General features: G+C 40.8%; 1 protein-coding gene across 2 annotated transcripts in view; it reads left to right on the top strand.

Moving 5' to 3' along the window:
- BLNK (B cell linker) overlaps window positions 1-25,563 on the top strand; it is an 89,368-nt gene that overhangs the window by 22,959 nt on the left and 40,846 nt on the right. Inside the window, exon 3 of one of the 2 annotated variants that reach the window (XM_030951175.1) lies at window positions 3,997-4,043. In XM_030951175.1, coding sequence (XP_030807035.1) covers window positions 3,997-4,043 — 47 coding nt within the window. Of the gene's footprint in view, window positions 1-3,996; window positions 4,044-20,299; window positions 20,429-25,563 lie in introns of those variants that run through there. The other variant, XM_030951176.1, reaches the window with a different exon arrangement.

Below are 25,563 nucleotides of genomic sequence, written 5' to 3'. Positions count from 1 at the left end.
TAGCTAGTCTTAACATAAACTTGGTCATACTGAATACAGAACTTCTGTACTGTGCATTCACTTTATCACAAAATGGAATTGCTTTTTGTCAAGTAAATCTGTCTTTAATTCCTCCCCCAAAGAAAAATCATTGAAGAAAATTGGGATGAAGTCAAATTCATTATATATTATTACAGTCAAATATATGTATACTCCACAAAAAGCAACAAAAAAAACCCACTCCAAAGCTATCCATGCTCTGAACTGGCAAAGTTACAGAATGTAGCTCTGAATTTTTACAAAGTAATGACAAGACTGTCACCTTTCATGAAGCTGTACTGTCCAGATATTGACAGTTTAGCTAGCAACACACTATGTTTGTTTATCATAATGTCAAAGGAATCCCCTCACCCTCATTCACATCAAAATCTGACATTTTCAAGCTCCTACTGATCCTTCACAGCTCTCCTGGACTGCTCAAGGTATTCTTTGCACCTGCAGCCATAACCATCTCATACAAGTGCTTGCCTACCAGCAAGGGATGGAAAGCAAGGAAGGGGAAAGAGGTTCTTCAATGAACTTCAAAACAGAGTATCATGCAGCAACCTTCTCCAAAGACATCCAAAAGCATTTTTTAGACAGCAACTCCATTGAAACCATCTCTTTGCACAATCTCAGCAAGTAAAAGCATGGCAAAAAACCTCCAAGGCAAACATGGAATCCAAAACACATCCAGTCCCATGGCTGCTGACAGCAATGTCCATGACTTCCTTAGAGAAGTGCCATGCCTGGGGCAGACAAGGGTGCTGTATATGCTACATTTTGTGTTGCAATGTTTTGACCCATTCCCTTTGCTTTCCTACCACAGTCACTATACCTTATCCACCCAGGCATCTCCAGAACTGCAAAATGCCCTAAATCCCACCCAGCCGCAACATGTGAGCCACCTGCACCCACACTGGTCCCTCCACAGAAGCAGAGCACCTCAGACATGCCAAACTGCTCTGCATGCACTGCACAGTCCATGGGCATGAGCCAGTCCAAAGCTCTCCAGATGAAAATTCACAAAACCCCCTGTGCACCCACAGCTCCAGACTGTACAGATCATACCTGCTCTCTGCTTTTGATGCAAGGTATCTCTTTTCAGCACCCATGGTGGCAGGCAGCTACAGCAGGATGGGATCAGGGCCAACACATGCTTCTGCAAGGAAAGGAGCAAAGACACACCTCAGACACTGGCACTACTGCAGCATTTCTCTGGCTCCAGGATGCAATCTGCAGAACAAAGCTGGTTGGCTTGATCTGCAAGCTAGGAATTTTGGTTACTCTGAGCTACTGAACTAAGTGAGTGAGTTAGTGAGAAAATTGGTGTTGGGTGAATGAAGCAGCTAGTAGAAATGAGGAAATCAATAGCAGGCTAGAAGAGGACAGATTTTTTTAAATATACTTTCTAAATTATAAATTATATATATTTTAATAGTATTTATATTTTAATGTTGTATATTTTTAAATATAATATATATAATATTTATGTGCTTTCTAAATTATAATTACGCTCTAATATAAAACTGTAAACATAAAACCCAAACAACAAACCAAACACACGAAAAACCAACAAAAAAACTCTTAGGGACAATCTCTCCCTTTATTTCTTCATTGTATATTTGGCAACTCAAATCCCTCCAGGAAAGAAAATACTTTAACTTCTTCTTTATCACACATACTTATTTGCAACTTATTCCATTCATGCCAACATGAATCACTAACAATGTATATCATGAGCAACAACAGAAGCAATGGTTAATTAAAACCTGGAAGCATTAGTCATCTTCCTACAGAAGTTACCATATAATTTCAAAAGTGTTGAGGTTTTCAAGATATTTTTGTACTCTTTCCTAGGACCAGAATTCTGCTGCTAAAGAGCAGCAGTGGCTCTTAGCTTCAATCATGCATTTTACTGAAAAAGAAGGAAAAAAAAAAGCTTTCAGCTGGACCCATAGATATCAATCATCTCAAACCTCAGAGAGACACATTGCTTGATCCCCTCATTGAAGATTGTCCCGGGGAGGAGAAATAGGTTAAAACTCTCTCAATAAAACATTCCCCAATAAAGGAATGGCTTAGATCCATAGCTTCCTTCTCTACCAAGCTCCACTGCAAGTTTAAGAAGTGCCTGATCTGACCATACTTGCCTGTGTGGAAAGGCAGCACATTCCAAAAAACAGCATCTTGGAAGGACTGAAAGTTGCACAAGATGTTTCTCTGAAATCACCAAGCCATTATATCCCAGCAATCTTTATATGAGAAAGTAAAGGTTTAAATACTCTTATTTTGCAAAGAAAAGAGCGTGAACAAGAATCCAACCTTTGCAACAAAAAGCATAGCTGCCTCCTCTTCTTACTTACAAGGTGCAAGAGGAGGTGAGGAAATAGCCCTGCTCCTGCTGGTCATAGATATGCAGAGGCAATTGGGTGAGTCACTGCTACAGCTGATGAAGCCAAAGGAGCCCAGATGGGCCTGAATGGCAATCACACAGTTCAATGCAGTCTTAAATTTCCTCAGGAATTTGGTGATTTCTAGATCTGCTGGATCATCTGTTAATTACCATACCCACTACATGTAGATATGCAGCTGCTTTTTGTTACAGTGTAATTACAGGCCGAGTATTAAATGTAGGGGCTTCTCTACTGTCTGAGATGGCGTATTTTCACAACAAATATGTCAAAGAAATGCAGAGATTCACTGGGATTGAAATATAGACTGAGAAAATATGTTTTCTCTGAGAATGTGTATGTCCTCCATTTGATCTTCCCTCATACACTTATAAGTGTCTCCACTTGTATGCCTGATACAAACCCATCCATCATGCTGATGAGATGGTGAGTGAAAAAGCAAAACAGTTTGGTTGGGGACTGATGGCTGGGACATTATTCAAAAAAACAGATCTAGGCAAACATCAGTCATACCACAGTGAACTCACTATCACTGAGCTCACTGGAAAGTATCTATTTCAGAGATTTCACGTCCACTGTAGGTACACCTAGAAAGTGTCAGGAAATACACAAATTAATTTGCTTTTCCCAAGACAAAAATAGATGGAGGGTTAGAATTGCATCTATTAAACAGACACATTTTCAGTCTGACCTATCCTCTGCTGAAATCTATGCTGAAAAAGGGGGTATTTTAGCATTAGGTTTCTGGACTGAAAGCGTGCAATCCCACCCCTGGTCTTAGTACAATCCAGAGACTGCACTGGAAATTTTGCACTAAGGAAAACCCTATAGATAAAAAAAGGTTTTATTTAGACTAACTTGAAACTCTGACTTGAGAAGTTTGCCTGCAAGTTGTGCACTAGCTTGAACTCAAAAGTACTGCATGAACTCCTTGTTCACATTGAGGTGAGAGGTATATAGAGCTACACAAACTATTGAAATCATTTGGGGAAACTCTTTCCAGTACCTGCATTAGCTAGTTCAGCATTAGAATGGGCACTTTATGTGCAAAGGTAGTACTCTATAAATTCAATTTCTCTTTCATCACCAGCTCTTCATGGGTTGAGAAGTCATGCAGAACCTTAGAACAAGAACAGGGCAAACATGAGGTTAATAATATCCCAGCCATTGTTAAAGTATCTTCCACTCAGCCATTGTTAGACTAATCTGCTGATTTGAGTGAAAAAAATACAAAGAAATTCTGTGGTGAAGAGACAATATTATATGGCTTATCACTTCTTGAATGATTCATTAACCAGCCTAATTTAATCTGCCACATGCCTGGTAAAATTCCAGTTTAGCAATGTAGTACGTGCTACCAGCTTTCTAGAAATGTTACAACCGGCTAATAACAAAAAGTTAAGCATTAACCAAGATGAGACAAGCATGTAGCTACAAAACTAAAAACTGTTTTTTTCAGGTCTTTCCTTCCTTCACTTTTTAAAATATCATGTATTTGACTTGAATTGCTCTTGATTAAAATGATCTTCATTTAATTTAAAAAAACTGTTTTCTCTCTTTTCAGAATGCATCAGAATATGAGCTGAGCAGATTCAAAACAATGCACCAGCTGTAAGTTTCTCATTATTTTCCATTTCCCCATTGAATGACTAATACACTTCTACTCTGACAGTTGCTCTGTTAATAAATCAGGAAAAATGAGAATTGAAACCTCCTGATCACGTGAACTTTAACATTAATTCACAGGGTGGGACTTCCTCAGGATTAGGATCCTGGATATTTACAAGAGCTGTGGTTCAGATCAGCTGACAGGAAAGTCTCTTCTGCACCAGATGCTGGATTTTATTCTTCCTCAGAGCAGAAAGGGACAACCATAATATTAGTAAAAGTACAAGTTCAACTTATTCCAGAACATAAAGGCTCTTTGCTTGTATTCTATTTGCAGTCAAATTTTCAGAATTGGTTCATCTGCTACTTAGGGATTAATTTAAGTGATCAGTTCAACAAAGTGCTATGTTGAAAGTAATTTAATAGAATTTAATACAGTACTGAATAAGCAAATATAGATATAACAGTTGAGAAATGCCTTCATATAACTTGTGACAAATCAAGTCCATTTCAAAGGCTATCCTTAATGTTCAAACATATTCTTTCTCTTGTAGTACTACACAGAAATAATACTAGGGAATTTTCTCTATGAGCCAGTGAAACCAAGAAGACATCAGTTTAATATAGTGTGTTGCTGTTCTTCACTTAATGGTTGTTACTATTCCATGTAGCTTTCCCCTCCGTGACTAGTTGGGAAAACATTGATCAATTTGCAAATTGTTTTCTGAATTCCGCTCTATTGGTAAGAAACTGGATAAACTTGAAGGCATTTTTACCCAATAAATTTCTATTCCTATTGACAGGAATTCATTGAGAGCATAGGTAAATATTCTTCTGGGTTTAAATTAATAATTTACTAGATAAGTAAAAAAATGAATGGACTTTCTTGCAAAGCACTTTAGTCTAACGGGACATCATTTTGAGAGAAAATGTAGAGAGAATTAATATAAAGTCAACCAAGGATACATTTTCTGTTTCTGACATACATGAATCTGATCTGCTAAAATATTGGGGCAAACAAACATTGAACTTAGGCCAAGAGTTGCACTTCTACTGATGTGAGCACTCAAGCTTTGAATCCTCAAACTGTATATGGGAATTATAAAAGTGTTTTGCCATACGAATTCCATTGTCCAAAGCATTAAAATTCCTTAAATGCACAGTGTGGATGTCATATCCTTAGTACCAACTTCCAATCTAAACTGTTACTCTTACATTGTACTACCTGCTATTGCAAAAACTGCCTGAGTTTCCAGCACTCCCAGTTTAACTGGAGACATTGAGTCTATATTTATCCACCTAAGACAGATCAGCTGGCCTGTTTCAGTATGTTCATACAGCAGGTAATTCCCAATGGACCAAAACACTGAGGACAGATAAACAGAAAATTAATAATTGCCAGACACGGTGAGACTGAGATCCTGTGTTTCCCCTGGCAGTGCCCAGAGCTTCAGGTCTCTGCCTTTATGAAAGTTTCCTCATGAGGCTTCATCAGGCAGGAGTTAAGCTCTCTGACCACCAGCAAAAGCCTTTTGCCTTACCCATTCCAGTTCAACACTTGGTATTCTTGTTTTCCACAAGATTTTGAGTCCACAAGGCTGTGAGTGCTCTTTGAGCTAAAACACAGAGTTATTCCCCATTCTGCTGGGACATCTATTGACAGGGGTACCAGGAGCAATCTGCAGCTATGCTTGGGTCTGCTTCCCTGCCCTCTGTACTAAACACCTCCACCAACTTAATGCAAGGCTCCTTTCCCTCCAGCCTGTACCGTGCTTGTTCTCTAAGGGGAAAAAATTTGTCTAGGCAAAAAAGACAAAATGGTTTATCTGGAAAGAGTTTATCATAATAATTCTGTTTTGATACCCTTAAGTAAACTTTTTTTACACTACACTTCTCATGAAGTCTCTTACTATATTCTTTTGGGTTTATGTGTCAATGTTGGCTTTGACAGCCAAATGACAGCCCCATATAAACTAGTTCCCACCTACACTTAAAGCCACAGGTCTATCTAGATTGTTTCTGAGCAACTACTGGATGTTAAGGTGAAATTACCAAGGTGAAGTCTCTACTCGTGTCTTGCCCTACCTCTGAAATTCAATAATGAAAGATTTTCCTCCCCATTGCTAAACAGTATCAGAAGAGAGGTGCTGCTTTAAAACACAGGACAGCAGAGCACTGAGTCACTAGTCCAAACCCTCTCTGGAGCTGCCAGGGTTGTGCAACAAACTGCTCTCACAGGTTTACATGTTTGCAGCAATCCCAACAGCATGTCGAAATCTCGAGCTTTGCTTAAAGCCCTTCCTCCTGCACAAGCACAATTGCATTTTTCACTCCACACAGCAGACTCAGTTGATAAACTCTCACCCTGAAAGCCTGAGATCACCCAAAACACTGAACCAGTTCACTCTCAAGAATGCCAGTACAACTGCACTTTCCAGGTACTTCCCCTGAGAGCAGTTTCAAACATCCCACTGATTCCAGTCCTGGGCTCCTTTAGTCAGTGCTAACATTTATGCCAGGGAGAACACTCTATAGAAAAACATCAAGCTACATTCAGGAGCACTTTTTAAGAGAGTGCAGATACCTCATACCACAGATACACAAGAATCCTGGAACTTAAGGCCCTTCCAAACACACTGTCTTCCTGTGCAAATAAGATTGGTACTTATAACTGTATCCAGCAAAAGCCGGCATATAGGCTATAACTCAATTACAAACATCCAAAATTTGGAAGCATATCTCAGAAAGAAATGTAATAACAGCTCTATCACCTCAGTGTAGATATTCCAAGACTTACAGTATCAGATGTTTATGCAGAAGTTTTTCCATAATGCTTTCAGCCTACCCAAATTTCATTTTCCCAGGGACCGTGAAATTAAAAGGCTGCCTTTATAGCTAATGTGATTAGAAATTCATCCCAGATCAAACTCAGAATAAATTTTGCTCTCAGCTCAGGAACTCTGGGGGCTACTTTACAAAATCAGGATTGAAATTTTCATCACAAAATCAGCACTTTCTATCACATGCTAATTCAGCAGCGTGTTCTGGCTGTGACAGATTGCCAGGTAAATGAGAAATCCTCACCTGCAAATCAGGTCTGAGGTGTCAAGTCTTGAGTTTACCATTTGTATATAGCAACATGCAGTTATGGAAGATCCTGGGTAATAAGTGAGCTGAGTCGCAGAACACATAATTACAAGTTCTGTGTAATTATGGTGTGGGCAGCATTTGATCTTCTTCGCTTGAAATAAACATCTATCAATTTTCACTTCTGTGAAAAATGTTAATACTTTATTCCACCAGGAATTTATAGCATATGCAGAAAATTAGCTGTTCTTCAATCATGTAAGTATTCTATAATTGATTTCTAGATGAGTTTCTCATATCTTTTTTATTTGATTTGATCATAATTTTTAAGAACTCCAAACTGAAATTTTTCATTCTTGCCTTCCAAGAATAGGCAATGTCTTTTCCTGAATCATATGAATAAATTCTCAGTTGTAAGAGCTGTTACATACCAGGAAAGTACCTTTCCAGTAATGCTGAGGTGTTCCACTTGAGATGTCTGAACTTGCATAGTTCAAACTACAAGAACTAGAAATGTTACACATTAACATATTTTTCTGTTCTCCCCTCTCCACTCACATTTTTTATTTCTTTATTAGGAAGGTAAACAACTTAATGTGGAAAATTAACTTTTCAGCTTTTACACAGACATCAACACTTACATACACTTAACCAAAGACAATTCCTAACAAAAATATGAATAATGAGATTTCTATGACAACTAGGGTGTTTCCTTAAAAAATAACACAGAGCTTTTGCTGTCTCTTTAAGTAAGATCCAGCAGTACAGACATCTTATCTTGTTCAGACAATCTGCATTTGGACTTTCCCCAGCCCATAGAAAGCTTTCAACTGAAAAACAAAGGAAGTAGATGACTTCTATTCCAATACTTAGTAAGCAGGAAAGATTTTTCCCTATCCTTGGGATATATCATAATGTTTTCTTATTATGCTATATCCTTCAAATACCATTACACATTAAAATTAATGTTCAGGACAATTTATAAATTAAAAAATTATAGAATTAGTGAACCTTGCCCAATCACTTTTCATGCTACCCTACCATGCTCAGCCATCTATGGAATGTCACTGGAGGGGATGAGGGTAAAAGTTGTGTTTCTTTAATATTGAAACTATGCTCATTTTTAGACCTTCAGCAAGATCGATCAGAGGTACACTTTAATAACAGATCTGTCAGCCCTCTTTGAAGAGCAAGAGCAGATCAGCCTCTGAGAACAAAGCCTGTGCTGGTCCAGGTGGAGGGACTGTAACATTCAGCTTCATCTCACTAAGTTTTTGTGAAAGTAGGTATCTTTCCCTTTGTTAATACGCTAGACCAGCCTAAATAGCAATGCAATATCAGTCACATATCAGCTCAATTTGGGTACCAAAATTCAAATAAATGGGTCATCTGTTTGGGGCAATTATGCAAATGACCTGCTTAGGTTTCTACATGAAGCCAGAAGCAAAGACCAGAAATGGAAGCTGTTGCCCAAATCACAAACCACTTCTTCACCAACATCATATTTCTGGACAGGACCTTTTTGCTCCACCCTGTCAGTTGATGTGCTTTCCTTTTCTCTACTGCATATCTGTACTCAGACCACAGAGAAGAGGCTGTTGTAGTTTCAAATCATTGGTCTTTCTTCCCTTTTAGAGAATCATATTTGTTAGTCAGAAAATGCTGCACCTGGGACTCAAAACCAGAAGAAAATAACTTCTGGCTCATTCAAGCAATGAAGTGTGAAGGGCCATTAATTTATAATCTCATTTTAGCAGAATTCCACATGTGCCCCAGCTCAAGTACACACTGGGCAGAAAACAGAACAGATGTCTGGGCTCATTTTGCTCTAAGTGCCCAAACTGGACTCCTCTCAGTTTTTGGAAGAAAGAAAATATTTAATTTACAGCGTGTTATCAACATATATTTATGCTCTCTGCAGGAGGGATATGTCATTCTTCGTGCTTTAGACTAGCCTCTGTGAAAATGAGTGAAAACATAACCTCTTTTTGCTTTTGTATAAGCATGTGGAGAGCTTAATTCATTAGTTCATAAGTTTATGCTGTGATGTTAGGGGGTCTACACACTATTGCTAAGATAGTGGAGGAAAGTATTAAACCAAGTAATTTAAACTTTTTTCAGTTCAGAAATGAGAAAATAACAGGTTGAGATAATCCTAACCAATGAAAACTGCAGTACTTAAAAATGGGGTCATCAAGACAAGCAAAGCAGAGAAGTTACAAGACGAGCTGCAAGGAGAAGTTAAGGGACCATAGCAGGAGGGTCAGATGCAGCTGCAAGCCAGACAGTTGGGGCTGCAGCAACCAGACACTTGAAACAGCTTCAGAGGAGGCTGCTCAGTGCAGCTGGGCTGGAAAAGATGAAGTGCACTTGGTAGGAATGCCACAGCAGCCCCTTGTGCAAGAGAATTCAAGACATGAAACCCATAGAATTAACAAGTTTGCCAAAAATACATATTTCAAATATTTGCCCCCCAAAAAATGCAGAAATTGTGTTCAGCATGCAAATAAATACCTTTTACTGTTTTCCATTCTCCTCTACCTACTGCCATTGCACATTTTAGGTACTCTCCAATGATATCCTTGACAGAGCATTGGGTCTCAGTTTCTTCTTCACAATTCTGGCACTGAGTTTGACAGACATCTGCTACCACAGCTCTGTCATTTCTCCTATTTAGTTCCTCACTGCACAGTTTCATGGCTTTTTATTATTTTACCAAGCTCTCAGAATACAGACTATAAGCTAAAAATATGTTACCATTTCAGTTAACATACCTTACCATGCATTTCATAAGTGGAATCAATCCTTTCCTAAATCACTGACCTGGCTGATATCATTAATTACCTTTACCAGTATATTAGTTCCTCATTTCATTCCTCTGGCTCAGGGAATAATCTGAAGAAATACACAAGAATATTAGACATATCCATACTGCTGCTTTCATTAACAGATACTACAGCTCAAGAACACAAAAGTCAAAGAATTATTTGTATTGCTTGGAATGTCAATATGAATTACCAGCTATATTCCTTTTATATTACTGGTACAATTATTGTTCACATATGGCCCACAAATAGATATAAATACACTCAGAAAAAGCATTCCAAAGTCAATTATTTCTTAGTATTATTTTTTATTTTTAAAGAAATAGAGGTATGATTCACATGTATAGTCTTAGAGGTATTCTCTGCTAGATTGTCCCTTTCCAGGGATGAATTCCAAATTACAGATAAATCAACAAATTTCAATAACTTCACCTTTTAACAAAAAGCAGTACTATTTATGTATCATATACCTCCATGCATTGGTATTTTATTGGGTTTTCTCTTAAAAACAAAAAAAGGCAGCTAAGTAAATACTGCAAAATAACAAATGTAGCTGATTTCTGATCACAGACCATACAGATAATATCTTTCCAGCAACACTTTTCTAGCATCATCAAGATGACTATAGCTTCAGATCCTCTGTTAATCACAGTGAATAATGGCAATAAATTCATCAGGATTAAAGAATTAAATGCTCCCAAACCAGCCTCAGACAAAACCAACACATCTGTATACATCTATAGTGTCATGTACCTTGCAGAGTCCACAGGATGGAGCACCTGTTTCTGGGGAAGCACCACTTTCTGGACAGATTTGAAGTGCCCCAAGAACATTTTGAAGCAGAGCCCCAGGGCATAGCTCCAGCAGACACCCAGGTTTAGGCTTAGAACTCATTCTACACCAAGCTCAAAATGTCCTTCCTTTATCAGCATTTCTTTCTACTCTGACATCCTTGTGCATCAGCTTCCTTAAAGCAAAGCAGTTCTGGGCCAGCTCAAAGGTGGGTGTCAGGTGACATTTGTGACACCCGATGCTTAAGGAAGGAAAGAAGGAGCGGATGGGTTCAGGTCGTGCCTCCACACCCGCGTGTGAACTGTCACTGCTGGGCTGCAGTGACACCCCACACACCACCTAAAACAAACAAAATTACACAGTGCACTTCGACTCAGGTAGTATCAGTTCCACCAGGAATCAGCATAATAACAGAAATCTATAATTTCTTTAGAAGCCTCGTGATACTCTGAGTAGTTTTTTTCATACAAGGAGCAATTTTCCTGTGAACAGAATGATGAAAGTTAACCGACCTCAAGGAAAGGTTAAGCTTGAAAGAAATCACAATGCCTAAGGAAAAGAAACCTTAAAAACCAATAACTTCTCCCTGGAAGACTCTACTGTATCAGTATTGTCTTCTTATTTGCTAACTAATACAAACATTTGCTAGCAAAAGCTATACAAATACCGTACACCTTGTGAGCAGTTTCAAATTACAAACAGTGTAATCCAGTCTGCACTCATCAGTCTGTTTATAAACACAATCCTGACTCAACACCATTATGACAAAATGAACAGGACTGTTTCAAATGTGTGACATAACCCCAGATAGTTACAATACAGAGAAAGGTGTTAAATGTCTAAATCCATGCTGCAGATGTTGGTAAAATTCACCAATAACCAGAAATCAAAAATCTTGTACAGCTATCACCAATGCATATTATTTCTAAACTAAGTCAGAAACTTTTTTCAATCACAAAATACTTTAGTTTGTAATTTCCTTAATGCAGAGATCTTCTTGTTCTCTATTATAACACTATATAAAAATGGATATTCAAATTTAAATATATGTGTTTCTTTACGTGTAGACTCCTGTCATATTTTCTTTATTCTTTCCTTTCTGAATATTGTATTTTCCCTTTGTATTTTAAAACTGAAGGGAAGTTATTCTGAAATCCAGTGTTTGATAGTAAACATAGACTTTTTGTCCCAATATCCTCTAGGAGGGGAAAGATGCAGAATCATATGACCACAAACTTATAAAGTAACTCTTTTAAATTATGCACTACAGCAATAAATGCTTCACATTAAGATCTATAAAAAGAATAACCCTCTCTGATATAGTGTTGGACTCCATCAGCTACATTTTTGTGGTCTTAATGCAATTAAAGTTACCAACGGTGTAAACATATCCTTAGCAACAAGCCACAAAATTTGCAGCTGTAGACAACAGAAAAATTTCATGGCTGTAGTTACAAGTCTGAACACAGAAGAGAGTATTCCATTAAGGTGTTTATCTGTTTATCTTTGGTCATAAGATGTTCTCTTGCTATTATTTCAAATAGTAGTTTGATACTTATTAAGGCAATAATTTCTTTCTTTAGAAAGTCTCCCATCTCCCTGATCATTTTACTGGGGTTTATTTTAGGGGTTTTTGGCTTTTTTTTTTTTTGGAAGATGGTATTTCAAGTCCACTACATTTTTGTGTGAAAAAAAACTTTGAAACTTTTTTAGTTCAATGACATCTCTGCTTCCAGAACACAGTGGCAGGCAATTCCAATTATCCAGGAAACAGGAGAGAGCAGTCTTAAGCAGATGGAAACACATGAGAGTAGAAAAGACTATAGATAAAGTAATTTTTCCTGTACTTAAGCAGGAATAGGAAAATACTCAGCATAATTATGGTCAGTGAAGCTCAGATTACCAAACTCTGCCAGAGAATACACCCACCAACCCTTTCCCTTTGGTTGTATGTATTACAGGCCAGTGCAGGAAAGGAGTGGTTTTAAAATTGTTAGTTTTTAAGCATTTTTCACATACTGAAGGCATCGTGGTATGTATAACAGCACTATACAAATATTACCTTATTTCAAGACATCCTTTTCACTTTGAAATTTTAAAAATTTGTGCAGCCTTTTGTCTGTGTGAGCAATTTCATCAGCAGGGACACAAACATATTTAGACCATTCACCATCCATGCCTGAGTGCTGACTGATGCTCATGGGCACCTGCTGAAAGGAAGGACACAAACCACTGCTGCTCCCTGCTCCTTCCCTGTGCTCAGCCTCATTCTCAATGCCAGGGCCCAGTACCCCAAGATGCCTCCTGGGTACCCCTCAGGGTAAATCCACACCCCACACAGGAAAGTGGATGGGAAAGCAGACTTGTCTGATCTAACCCTACTGCAACAGGGGGTGAGGAGGGGCAGCAGGGTATAGAAGCTCTGCAGAGGAGTCAGAAACAAGCATGGCTTGCCAGCTGCAAAGAGCCCTGTGTCCCTACACCCTCCCTCCCGTGGTTAGGCTCACAGTGGGACAAGCTGGCACTTAGGGGCATCTCCATGGCAGTCACAATTGACTGCTGGAAGGGGATCAGGTTTGTAGCACATGCAGAACTGCTCCCAAGAGTCACTGTGGTTGTCAGCTGGCTCCAGCACAGGTCACTGCCTCAGAGACAATCTGATCTCAAACACTTTGAGTTTGACATTAAGTAATTAGTGTGTCTGTAGGAGCAATTTTTGTGTTTCTGTATGCGCATGAAACAGATGACAGTAAAACTGAAAAGCAGAAGTGCAGCTTTTTGCACAGTCCCCAGAGAAAGAAAACACATATTCTCAGCAGCTGCTAAAATGTGTTTGCTCAGAAGACTCTTCATGAGAAAATCCTACTAAATTTACTGTTTTCACATCTTTGCCTGCAGTACATGCCTACTTGTATGACCTGTTTCCTCCAGTGAGCCTAATGACAAACCCAAATCCCATTCAATAAAATTTAGAGTTGCATTTTCAACTGCATCTCCTATTACTAGTACTGTGAGACCTTCTTTGAGTATGCCATTTGGTATCCAAAATGATAAAGGATTAAGTTTTTAAGATTTCTAGGGCAGCTGATAGGAGTCTTCCAAAATCAACATTGTGGCATTGAGCCATTTGGCCCACGGTGAGAAGACCAAAACTCCTGAAAATCAGTATTATGTAAAAACACTTGGGACAGAAATGTACCCTCTTCTCATCTGCTAAGACACAACTACAGGCCACATGTAACTTTCCCTGTACAAGAAGTGTTTCCTAGTTTAAAATAGCATATAAGCATCCTGGGAAAGGAAAAAAAAATCCATTGAACTAGATAGTAGATTGGAAAAAAACAGAGATGTATTATTTTAAATAAAAAGCAGAACTGTTTCACCTGTTTGTAGCAATCAGTAGGTAGCAAATATAGAGAATATTATGAGAAATCATGTTCCATAAACTCATGCTTTCCAAATACCAGCTATGGGACACTGAATAGTAAGTTACGTAGGCAGTGTGTTGACCAAAATAGAAATTGAGGGGGCAAAAACTATGTCTAAATTGACATAGTTTAAAACAATAGAGTTGGAGTGCATTTCTGGCCTGGTATGAAGTACCACAAATTTGCATTCAGAGCCATATGATCAAGCACAAAACCCTCACAGGCAGCATGTGACCGTCTACTGCTAATTTTCTGTTTCCCCGGCACTCTTCACTGCCACAGCCCAGCGCTGGCACATCTTCCTACAGATACCCTGAAAGCAGAAGAAATCAAATACATACAAAATACTATCAAACAGCACATTCTGTTAGGAAAAAAATGAGCTTGCAACACGACTACAGATTCCAGTTCAGATTCACATGGTTTGTACTTGGGCTGTCTTCCGATGCAGATGTAGATGGCACCGGTTTGGGCTATTTTCACTCCACAGCCATGAAAAAGAGAACTGTGGCAATCATTTCCTAACTTTCATGTGAACACAGACTGATCAAGCCAAATTCCTGTTACTGACCAGTTATATTTACATTCACATTAGAGTGCTTCTGTGGCTGGAGCTCTCTCTTTAGTGCTAATCTAGTAGCTCAGAGCTCAAGCAGTAGATGCCTCTTTTAAATAGAGTCCTTCATGTTTGAATACATACTGTCTTTGAAGCAATTATCAATCTAAGATTAAAGACAGCCTGTAGATATGGGCAGGGAGAAGTACCTCTGAGCTAGGTGAAACACTATGACCTCAAGAGAGTAAAATCAGACAGATATTTTGAAGTGAATTATCAATCACTTTTACATACTGCTCAGGAGAGCTTCTAGTGGAGCTCTATTGCCAGGATTTCCTAAAGAAAAAGCCAAGCAAAAGCTCACAAAGCTGTCTTTTAAAGAGCAATTTGTGCAATATCCTGTGATTTTCCACACTCCCCAAAAGTAGGAAAGTCAAAATCAAAGAACACACTTGGCAAGAGAAGGTTGTACATTAAATATTCTCCATTAATTCTTTCCTATAAAGAACAATTGGATCCTTCACTCCTGAGCACTTCTAAGAAAAAAAATTGGCCCAATCACCTCTAATAATGTTGGAGAGAAAGCTTTGCTAATAGAGAAGGAGTTAAGAAATGGGTTTCCTAACATGACTGAGAGAAAAAGTCATATATGGTCATGTCATGAATAAAAATGAAACCTGGTAATCCAACTGATTACTTACTTCAAATCAGGTTTCTTGGCAGTTTCATAGATATTGAAGGCACTAGACTGTATCTATGAGCATTAATGTAATCTGTAAAAAGTAGCTTCTTCTTGAATAGTCATGCATAGATTGAGATCCTTTGATGCAGCACTGTCTCCTCAAAGCATCAAAAATAAGCATTAAAGAGATTCACTGTAAATCACTTTAATCTACTTGCAGTTCTTTTTATTCAGCTTCTCATTGCTAAATGTGAGTTTACAATTAAAGCTTTTATCTCAACTGTGTGAAACCCTAGAGATTCAGAAATGGCAAATGAGAGCCATGGCTGCACCCGTACCCTGGTTTGGACTTTTTGCCCTTTCCTGCAGCTTGATTGTCCATCTCTCCTGTGTGCCAGAGCTCCTGCCTGGGACCCATTCCTTGGGTTCCTTGCTGTGCAAAAGTTGCTAAGGGTAGATGCTGCTGCACCACTGAGCCTCACCCCAGCAGCAGTCAGGATGTGGCTTCAGGCATCAACCCAGAGCAAGAGCTCAAACAGGCCCCCAGGTTCCCTAGACCAATTAGTTCCCTAGACTAATATGTCATGCAGTCATACTCTGTAACTTGCATTAAGACAATGGCAAAAATGGTCTCCATAAAAAGCTGTTAGCATCAAAACTTAATAATCTTAAAGGAGGATATGCATAGCTGCTATGTTATATTTAAATTTAATAGCTTCAGCAGGAACCCCTGACAAACCCAAATCAGCATACAAACCATGTATTAAACTAGGGAGCATTAATTTCAGTGGAAATAAGAAAAGGCAGTCATCAAAGGACCCAGAGAAAAACCTTCAGGCAAGAAAATACACTCGTCTTGTCAGTGATAGTAGCCAAACCCTGGACTCTGTTTATTTCTCTACAATTGACTCTCTATGAAGATGCTTTTTCTGATCTAGGGACATCACTTAACAAGAACTAAAATGCTTTAGACAAGTCATCTGATCCTTTGTTTCTATGCTACAGGAGCCTTTTATCTACTCAGAAATTCAAAGTAAAACCAAAAATTATTCTGACAATAGGATATAGAAAACTGGAGCCCTGAAACAGGACATACCTGGCAATTCACAGCAAGTTTTGACCAAATGAAGGTAGGATGCTCAAAGTCTTTGTCACAGAGTTTGTTTCAGCAAGTCTGGTTTTGACCATGCCTCAATGGCCTCACAGCTCTGAAACAGAAACCAGAACATGCCACCAGAATGAGGCAGCATGTGGAAGGAAAAAGCTGGTTGGAAATTAACAGCAGAAAATAGCAGAGGGGATAAAAAACACATTCTGTTTCTGAACATCTTTATCAACATTCTTTATCAAATGCTAAAGAAGTTGCTTTTAAAAATCAATCTATTTATGGGCATAAATGGGGAATTACGCAGTCATATTGGGAGAGGATGAGAGAGACCAAACCAGCCACAGCACTTGCAGGGAAGAGAAAATTATGTTGCAACAGACAGCGGCATTTATAAAATCTATTCAAGCATTTAGAAGGCCTTTTTCAAAATTACAATGGCATTTTGAGCATCAAAAATTTAAAACAGAAATGCGTGTATATTCTGTAAGCCATTCTGTCAAGGGACTTAACTGGCAAATCCTGCACACCTGCATTAAGTAATAGGGCCAGGAATTCATCCCCTATCCTTTGCAGCCATATAAAGGAAAAGAAAGTTAGTGCCTATCCACATAATCACAAAAGTGACAGTCTGTGTGGATGCAGGTTCTTAAAACATTAGATAAGAAAATACAATTTAGGCTGGGAACACCTCCACAAAACACCTCATCCAAGACTTCAAGATACTTCAAGATACTTGTTCTTCTGGAACACCATTATGCCCCACAGCCCTGTCCCTCAGCTGGCCAGGCTGGCCCAGGCTTCCAGGCCATGTCTCAGCAGGCAGCAGCACAATCCCCACTGGCCCCAGATGTGCCAGGGAGCAGGGAGGTGACACAGGCATCCCTCAAAACAAATCCCCATCTACCCAAAACAGTCCCTGTGGCTGGGGAGGAGAGTTTCTTGTTAACCATCACTATGGTCAAGATGCCACCCACGTGGTAAAAAAAAATCCCAGTTCCTCTTTGGCCTTATCCAAATGGGCATATTATGTCAAAGAGGGAGAGTTGCTGGGGTTACAACTACAGAAATAGCATGACATTGTGTTGCTGTGTGGCTCAACCCTACCACTGCCTCCAGGCTCTCCTAGGGCTCCTGAAGAGGAAGGCAGGGTGTTTCCTGCACAGGAGGTCAGTCAGGCCCTGCCCCCACCTCCAGCTGGGCCTCAGAGACACCGTTTTGGGGTGATAAGTAAGGCTGTAGTGATGGAGAAGCTCTTGTTCTTTGCCCTGTCCCTGGTGCAGTTCTGCAGGTCCCTGGTGCTGTCCCTGCCAGCTGGACACTGCAGCGTGTCCCTGTCCATATGGGCTGTACAAATCCTCCTGACCACAGACAGGATCAGTCCCAACATGGGCCAGGACTGTTCAGACTCTGCAAACACCTGCTGGGCAAAAAGGAGGGGCCTGGGGCTGTTTGGAGGCACTTGGCCATGCCCTTCTTTATTTAAGGTTTTTCTACATTGTTGTACCCAAACCAGGCAGATAGCCCCAGGCTGACTTGGAGGCTGACCAGAAAGAGCTAAGTAGGTGCCACAGAATCTCATGAACAAGTCTTGTGTAATGAAGACTTTTTTAGGAGTAACTTATTGGCAGCAGTACCAGTCTAAGAAGTCACACGCCCTATTCTGCTCATCCTGCACTGCACACTCACAAACATCTGTGCACCAAATCAAGCCAAAGAACTGATGCAGCTAAAAACCCCAATTTTTGTGACTTTTTGCTCAATTGTTTGTAGTGGACTCCTTGCCCAGTCCATGTAGCACAGCTACACAAACACAGGGGCCAGCAGATGACCGGGATGAGAAATCCTGTGTGAGTCAAAGTGTCACCAAGCCCTGAGTGCACGGGACTGAGGGACTGCCCTGAGCATGACACATCAGCAGCCACCCCTTCCTGGGACCAGGGCGGTGACAGCACCACAAGGACAGGCAAGAAAACCTCGGCACTAGCACTGCAGAGTTTTAAACCTGTGTCTTTGGTTGAGTCAGGAAGAAACAAGGTTAAACCAGCACAATATTGCAGATGACAGATCTCAGAGATCCCAAAGGAAAACAGCCCAGGACTTCTGTGACAGCCAGGCAGGAGGAGTTGCTGTGTAAGGGAAACCACTGCAGGAGCCTACTGAGCAAATCTCTTATTCTGATATGTGTTCAGATAAGTGGGAATATTATATAAGCAAAAGGGAAAGTGACACAGCAATATATTCCTATCTACTTCTTCACACTGTAAGTGTGAACTTTAACTAATTCAAAATTAATTTTCAAAATAACTTTTAGGGAGTAAAATTGCAAAGTTGACTGGTCCACAACCAAATACAACACAACGTGGAATTCCAGTTTTGTGTGTTACGTGACGTTCAAAATTGTATTATTCCTTAAAGCCTTCGAACTTTATAAGATACCCCAAAAAAAAGCAATTTGTACACTATCGGCCCAGCCCAGAAAACACTGTATTCAAACATCAAGTAATTCCTATGCTGAAAGCTCAGAGACCAAAACCACCAGGCTGCCAAGATCACAACGATACTGCTATCAAAGACAAAAATCTCATGGCAGGCTATTTCCCCAGAGTCACCTGCACTAACCAGGAAACACTATTTTGCTCCTTCAGTTTCACAAGAAAAAAAACTTTAGTCAGTACTATCTGGGGAGAAGGATTCCATGGGAAAACCTAGCCAAGCAGCAATAAGAATCCCACCAAGAAATACCTTTGTGTGTCCCCACAGCATATTGTACGTATCAAAACATATTAACATGATGTAGATGTAGACTTAAAAAAACAAAAAACTACCAGGTTTCTTCTCTAGAACAGCCTTAGGTTATAAACTAAGCTGCAGAGAGGCCAAAGATACAGAAGGGGAGCAACAAGAGCCATCCTCCAAAGGTGCAGAATTCAAATGAATCAGCCCTTAACAATAATAATAATAAAAATAAAAAAATAATAATAATAAAGGCTGGATGTGAACAACTGCCTACGCTGCCCCTTAGAAGCAACTGGCTGCCTCCAAAGTTCGGCTTTATAGAGGAAAATATGGTTGAGCTTAAGACTGAGTAGAAAGTCCCAAGCTCAGAGATACCAGAGCCATAAAACACAGTCAGCTGCCTGCACCTTGGGTGGTAACAGCCTTGCTGTGCCTCTGGAAAGATCAGGGTCTTCTCCTACCTTAGTTTAAAAATAGGGTAAGAAACATTTTTTTTGTTTACAGTTACATTCAAGAGAATGGGGAAAAGATGGTGGTTTTCTCTCGCTTTTACTGGGCAACCTCGGGAAAGCGGAAAGTTCCCACGCAGCATGTTCCCACCTGGCACAAATTCACCAGGAGCGGGGAGAAGGAGGGGAACGAGGCCCTGCATCTCTCCCCGCAGCCGGTAAAATTCCCTGGGCTGGGCAGGTGACAGCGAGCGGCTCACCGGCCCCGGCACGGCCCGCTGGGCTCGCCCCATCCGGGCCGCTCCTCAGCCCCCCTGAACCAGCGCGGCCGGGCCGCTCCTCAGGCCCCCCTGAACCAGCGCGGCCGGGCCGCTCCTCGGCCCCCCGAGCCAGCGCAGCCTGGCAGCTCCGGCGACAGGGGCCGATCAGCGGGGCCTCGTTCCCCAAGGCTCCTCCTCGGCTCCCGGCTCCGCAGCCACCTGTGCGCGCCCCGGGCGGGGCGGGGCCGGCCGAGCCCTGGGTCCCTCCTCTGCCGGTGCCTGCGGGCGGGACGGGACTGGGAGAGGCTTCGGCGGCGCGGCGGGACCCGGCGGAGGGAGAGCCCGGCCCGGGGAAGCGGCGGCGCCGGCAGGTGCCGGGCCGAGGGCAGCGCGTCCTGGCGAGGCAGCGCTCACGGGCATGGACAAGCTCAACAGGCTGACGGTGCCGGCCGGGGAGAAGTTCAGGTAGGGGCTGGTCCGCTCCCGGCTCCTCCGGGAACGGCGCTGCCGCGGGACTGAAGGCAGCGGTGGGAAGGCAGCGGTGGGACGAGGCGCTTCCCGCAGGGCAGCTCGGGGGGACTGGGAGTTGCCGAGGCACGAGGAAGTTGGCAGAGGTTTTAGAGTAAAGGGGAGTTTTACCCGTTTTGACCCGCTGGCCAGGGCGCCGCAAGGAAGTGCGGGAGGTAAACACGGGTTTGGAGTGGATAACGCAGATTTCGAAGCAAAATATGTGTCGGTTTCACCTGCAGCGCGAAAAGGAATATTTTCAAAGTGTCTATTTTCAAAGCTGTAAGGAAACAGTGTGTGACTCATTGTGATGCATGAGTCTTATGCAAATTAGAAAAACTTAATTAATTGCTTAATGCTTTAATGTCTTAGGAAGATGGCTTTTGCTGTTAAGTTTTGTAATGTTTCCTAATCTTCGAAAGAACTGGTGGAATAGAGGGAACTGGAAAACGGGAAATGTTCCTGAGTGAAGGAGAACAATGTTAAATACAGGGTTTGAGAGGAAAAAAGCAGAAGCTGGCCATTACTGAAGTATTTTTAGTGTGTCTCGTTTCATGTGCTCCTACAGTTGGCACCTCGAGGCTCTTTCATCATGAATTTTTGTTTTTCTGAATACTTAAAAGAAGTTCTGTTTCAGATTAAGGTAACATGGAATTCTTTTCCTCCTCTGAAAAAATAAGAATGAAATACTGAAAAATATTTTTTCCTAAAATAAGTCATACTTAAGCACTCAATACTAACTTATAAACCCTTCCCAAGACTCTCTCCCTCTCCCCAGAAACCTTCATGCAAACTGGAATAATCATTTGTAAAGCTAATTTTGATGGAATGCAGTTTATTGATACCTACTCTCTCCATACTGTGGCAGTATTGTTGGGGGAGGTGTGTCCTTGCAGAGCTGCAGTGACACTTACGCTCCTCAGCCAGGCACAGCTAATGAAAGCCAAGCAGCCTGCATCCTAACCTGTGGAAGGCTCAATGGACAGGGGGAAGAACGCAGGGAATTTCCTTACTGCCTGCAATTTACCACCTTAAGTCGTCTGAACTGGTTTAAATTGTGTCAGAGCTCACTGTTGGTCTAAACTAGCTATCTTTAAATAACAAGTTGAGAAACAAGATGGAAATCTTGATTCCATCCATTACTGGTACATAAAAAATAAAGTACGCACCCTCTGCTGTCATTAAATTGTAGCTGGGATTCTCCTTCTGCACTTCTGCAAACAAAGCAGGATTACCTTCAAGTGTCTAAAGTGGGTCTGTGAGGGTTCTAATGGCCCACAACTTTTTGGTGAACTGATTGAAAAGCCCTAAACCCAAAAGGCAGCCACCCCTCTGCTGCACCTTCACTGAGACTACACTCTCCATCTCGTCTGAGGTTTTAATATTGTTGTAAAATAGGGAAGAGAAAGAAGTAACTCTGCTTTCCTGTGTTAACCTGAAGTATTACAAATTACTTTTTCTCTCCTCCTCGTGGCCAATTCAGCCGATTTGTGCAGGGAAAGAAGGAGCACCCGTTTCTCAAGTGTGTGAGCGTTCTCACCACACACAGTGGACAGCATGCTTCGACTTGAGCATGTTGAAATACTCCTTAGAAACCTGGATATGTAGCTTCAAATCTTATTGGTGTCAGAATTTTAAAACCTGAAAGCAGAGCTTTCCATGAGTAGATATTCACAGGATAAATTTAAGAGAGCTATGCAAATAGAGGAAGAAATCAGTGTAATGTGGTGGGGTGGAAGGCTTTTCCTTTATCTTTGAAACACCTGGATACCCCCTCGTGCTCTGTGACCTGTTAACAGTGCAGTTGACTTCTAATTCCGCACCTTTCTGCATGGAACACATGCAGGTGGTTCAGAGTTTGTGCTGCATGTTACATGATCTGAATGGTTATGTCAAAAATGTACTTTTCTTCATATGCTAAGATGCAATGCCAAGAAACATTCCTGGCAAACGTAGTTTCAATTTATGTGGTTATAGTTTGCACTTTTAAAGACAACTTTCTTAAAATTTCTGCTTTGTAGCAGCAGAAGTTAAAAAAGCACTACTGTTGAGTCTGAGAGAGGCTCTTTTTATCTTTTTAAGTGTAGACCTGAAAAGCTAGGCATTATGTGGTTTTGCTAAGCTCAACTGTTCTCCATGGGTATAGTTGAGCCTACCAGACATAGCTTTTTGTTGCATTAGGAAATCTTACATCAGATCTGAATTCGTAACATGTTCCATTTGTTAAGTTTATTGCAACAATAAGAACTTTAAATGTTCTTATATGTCTGTCTGCCTAACATGTTGTGGTATGCACATTATTTGCAGTTAAGCCACTCAACTAACTTCAGTAATAGTTGGACAGGGATGCTGGAACTTCGTGGAATTCTGGTATTAATTTCTATATAGTTTCTCATAAGGCATGCACAGTATTATACAAATATTCCCTCGGAGTGCATTGTGTGTTCTAACTGCTTCCTTATAGTCAGGAAAAATTAAGTCAAAGGCTTGGTTATTTATTGTGAGATAAACTAATCTGTGGTTCATAGAAGTAATTTGGTACTTTGAATGGTTTCCCAAAGAGTGGAGTGAATACATGAGCAATACCCATACTGCCATAGCAAGCTCTAGTGTGCCTGGATTTCAGTCTGAACTTCAGGGAAAAAAAATTATGCTGCAAACATCCAGAAATAGATGCACTCATGATCAGGGACAGTAGGCAGCATGGGTAATGGGAAGTTATAAGCTCAAAATAAAAGTCTGCACTAACCTTGCAAACTCCTTTGTGGTTTAAGTTCCCTAGACTATAAGCCTATGATTCCTAGTATTTAAATAATTTCTAGCTACTATATGTGACTGTGTCACAGCATCTCTCCATACTTACTGCATTTTTTTATTATGACCACAAGCCTTAATGATGACCCTCTGCCTGTAGCTGGCTTTGCTGTGTAGCACAAAGTCCTTTTGAAGGCATCATCACCTCTGTGGTGATGGGCAAACCATGGCACAAACCAATGTGTGCCACATGCTTTCCCTTGCCTAAGGTCATGCAGCCAGGAAGTTCCAGATTGCACACAGCCTTTTCCAAGAGCACAGTTTCATGTTAATTTCACATGACTTCATTAATTTGCAGCACTCCTTCTCTGCCCCCAGCAAAAACAAAGGTTTAAAATCCCTATCTCCAAGCATAAGGCCCATTTAAAAGGAAGTGGAAATAAACTGGCAATTTACTTTTCTCAGGTTGAACAAGCGTGTCTGGGGTTTTTTGCAGGATTTTGTATTAGTCCTGCTTGTTAAACAGAAGGGTTTAAGTGCTAATTCTATGAAAATCAAGAGAGGTTTCCTTAAGGCCTCAGTGTCTGTTGTCTGTCAGACCCGGAGGTGTTTATAGTCTTCACTAATTTTCTACTGGTAGCTTGGCTGTAATTGCTAGGCCTTTTTCTTTAACAGAGGGTCTTCTGGCAATGTGTCTTCTTGAAAGTGTATAGTAGAAAAAAAAATAATTCATTTGGGATTGAAATTTTATTTATTATCTCAAATTTCATCCTACATATAGGATGCTTTACCATAGGGAGCATTTACTTTTGGAGAAAATGTTTGGGGAATATCTGAATATCAGTTTTGTGCTGTAAGAAAATATTTTATTATAGTAGTTCTACTAAGTAGTTCACTAATTAGTGGTAGCAAACAGTCTTAGAAACTTAATCTGTTTCTTCAAGGCAAATTTTAACTTAGTTTTTTACCTCAGTGAACTTGAACAGGACAAAAGAGCAAAAATAAACTCAAGTAAAAAATGAACTGGAGTTTTTAAAGTAACCTATAGAATGTTCTCCATTACAGAATTAGGCATCAAAGCCCACATCCAACTTTAACATCTCAACCTCTCATCAGTTACACAGAATCCAGAGGAAAGGCTCTGCAAATGATAGACTCATTCCCTGGTTTGGGTTGAAAGGGACCATCCTGTTCCCACCCCCCTGCCATGGGCAGGGAAACCTTCCACTAGATCAGGTTGCTCAAAGCCCCATCCAACCTGGCCTTGAACACTTCCAGGGATGGGACAACCACAAGTTCTCAAGCCAACCTGTTCCAGTTCCTCACCACCTTCACAGTAAAGAATTTCTCTCTAATAGCCAAACTGCTCAGTTTGATGCCATTCCCCTTGGTTCTGTTACTGCATACCCTTGTAATCAGCTCCTCTCCAGCTTTCCTGTAGACCCCTGCAGTTGCTAAAAGGCTGCAATAAGATCACCCCAGAGCTTTGCCTCTTCCAGACTGAACAATCCCAATTCTCTCAGCCTCACTTCTGCTCTTCCACCTGCTCTGGAGATCTCCCCTTTCTAGCAAAAGTCTAATCTGCCCTAAAGAGATAACAGCTGGGAAGGGCTTCTGCTCTTCAGCACCCATTGCCACCCACAGCCACCTCCTGTCTCAGCTTCCAGTGGCTCCTGACAGCTTCCCACTGCACAGTACCACTCTGTGGTGGCAGCAGCTTCTGTGGCACACCCGTGTTTTAGCCCAGCAAAGTGTAGGCTGAACGTAAAAGGTCACATGAAATCCCACTTCAGTGTTTTTTAGTCTTCCAATCCGAGTTTCACAGGCACAGGGAAAGGAGGACACCAGCTGCATTTGCTGCGCTGATGAGCACAAACAAAAGTTTTTTCTGTAGGACTGTTAGGTCCTGTTTGCCATACAAAGCACAGTTTATGTCAGCTTAAATAGTTCATAAATTCTCTGTCATCTCTGGACTTTGGAATGAAATTAGATAGGAAATGCAAACTTCCCCAAATACCACTGCAAAAATCCATTCTTTCACTCAGTGTGACTTCTCCAGTCAAATCCTCTTGCTTCTTCCTCTCACCTTGCTTCAGCACAGCATAGCCTCCATCCCATCTATATTTGTCCTTCTTTATTCCCTTCTCTCAGTACAACCACTTCATTCTACCAATCCCTTTAAAGCGTCTTTTCTTCTTTCCAGCTATGTCATCCAATCTGGACTAATCCCCAGGCTAATAAACCAACCAACCAAAACAACCAAACCAGAAGCACACTAATTCTTATTTAAAAAAAAAAAAACCAAAAAAAGCACCCACCCACAAACTGAAGGGGGGAAA

Source organism: Camarhynchus parvulus, chromosome 6 (assembly GCF_901933205.1).
Source record: "Camarhynchus parvulus chromosome 6, STF_HiC, whole genome shotgun sequence".
In the NCBI taxonomy this organism is placed as follows: Eukaryota; Metazoa; Chordata; class Aves; order Passeriformes; family Thraupidae; genus Camarhynchus; species Camarhynchus parvulus.
The sequence above is the reverse complement of the archived record's forward strand: the minus strand, read 5'-3'. Positions and strand labels throughout refer to the sequence as shown.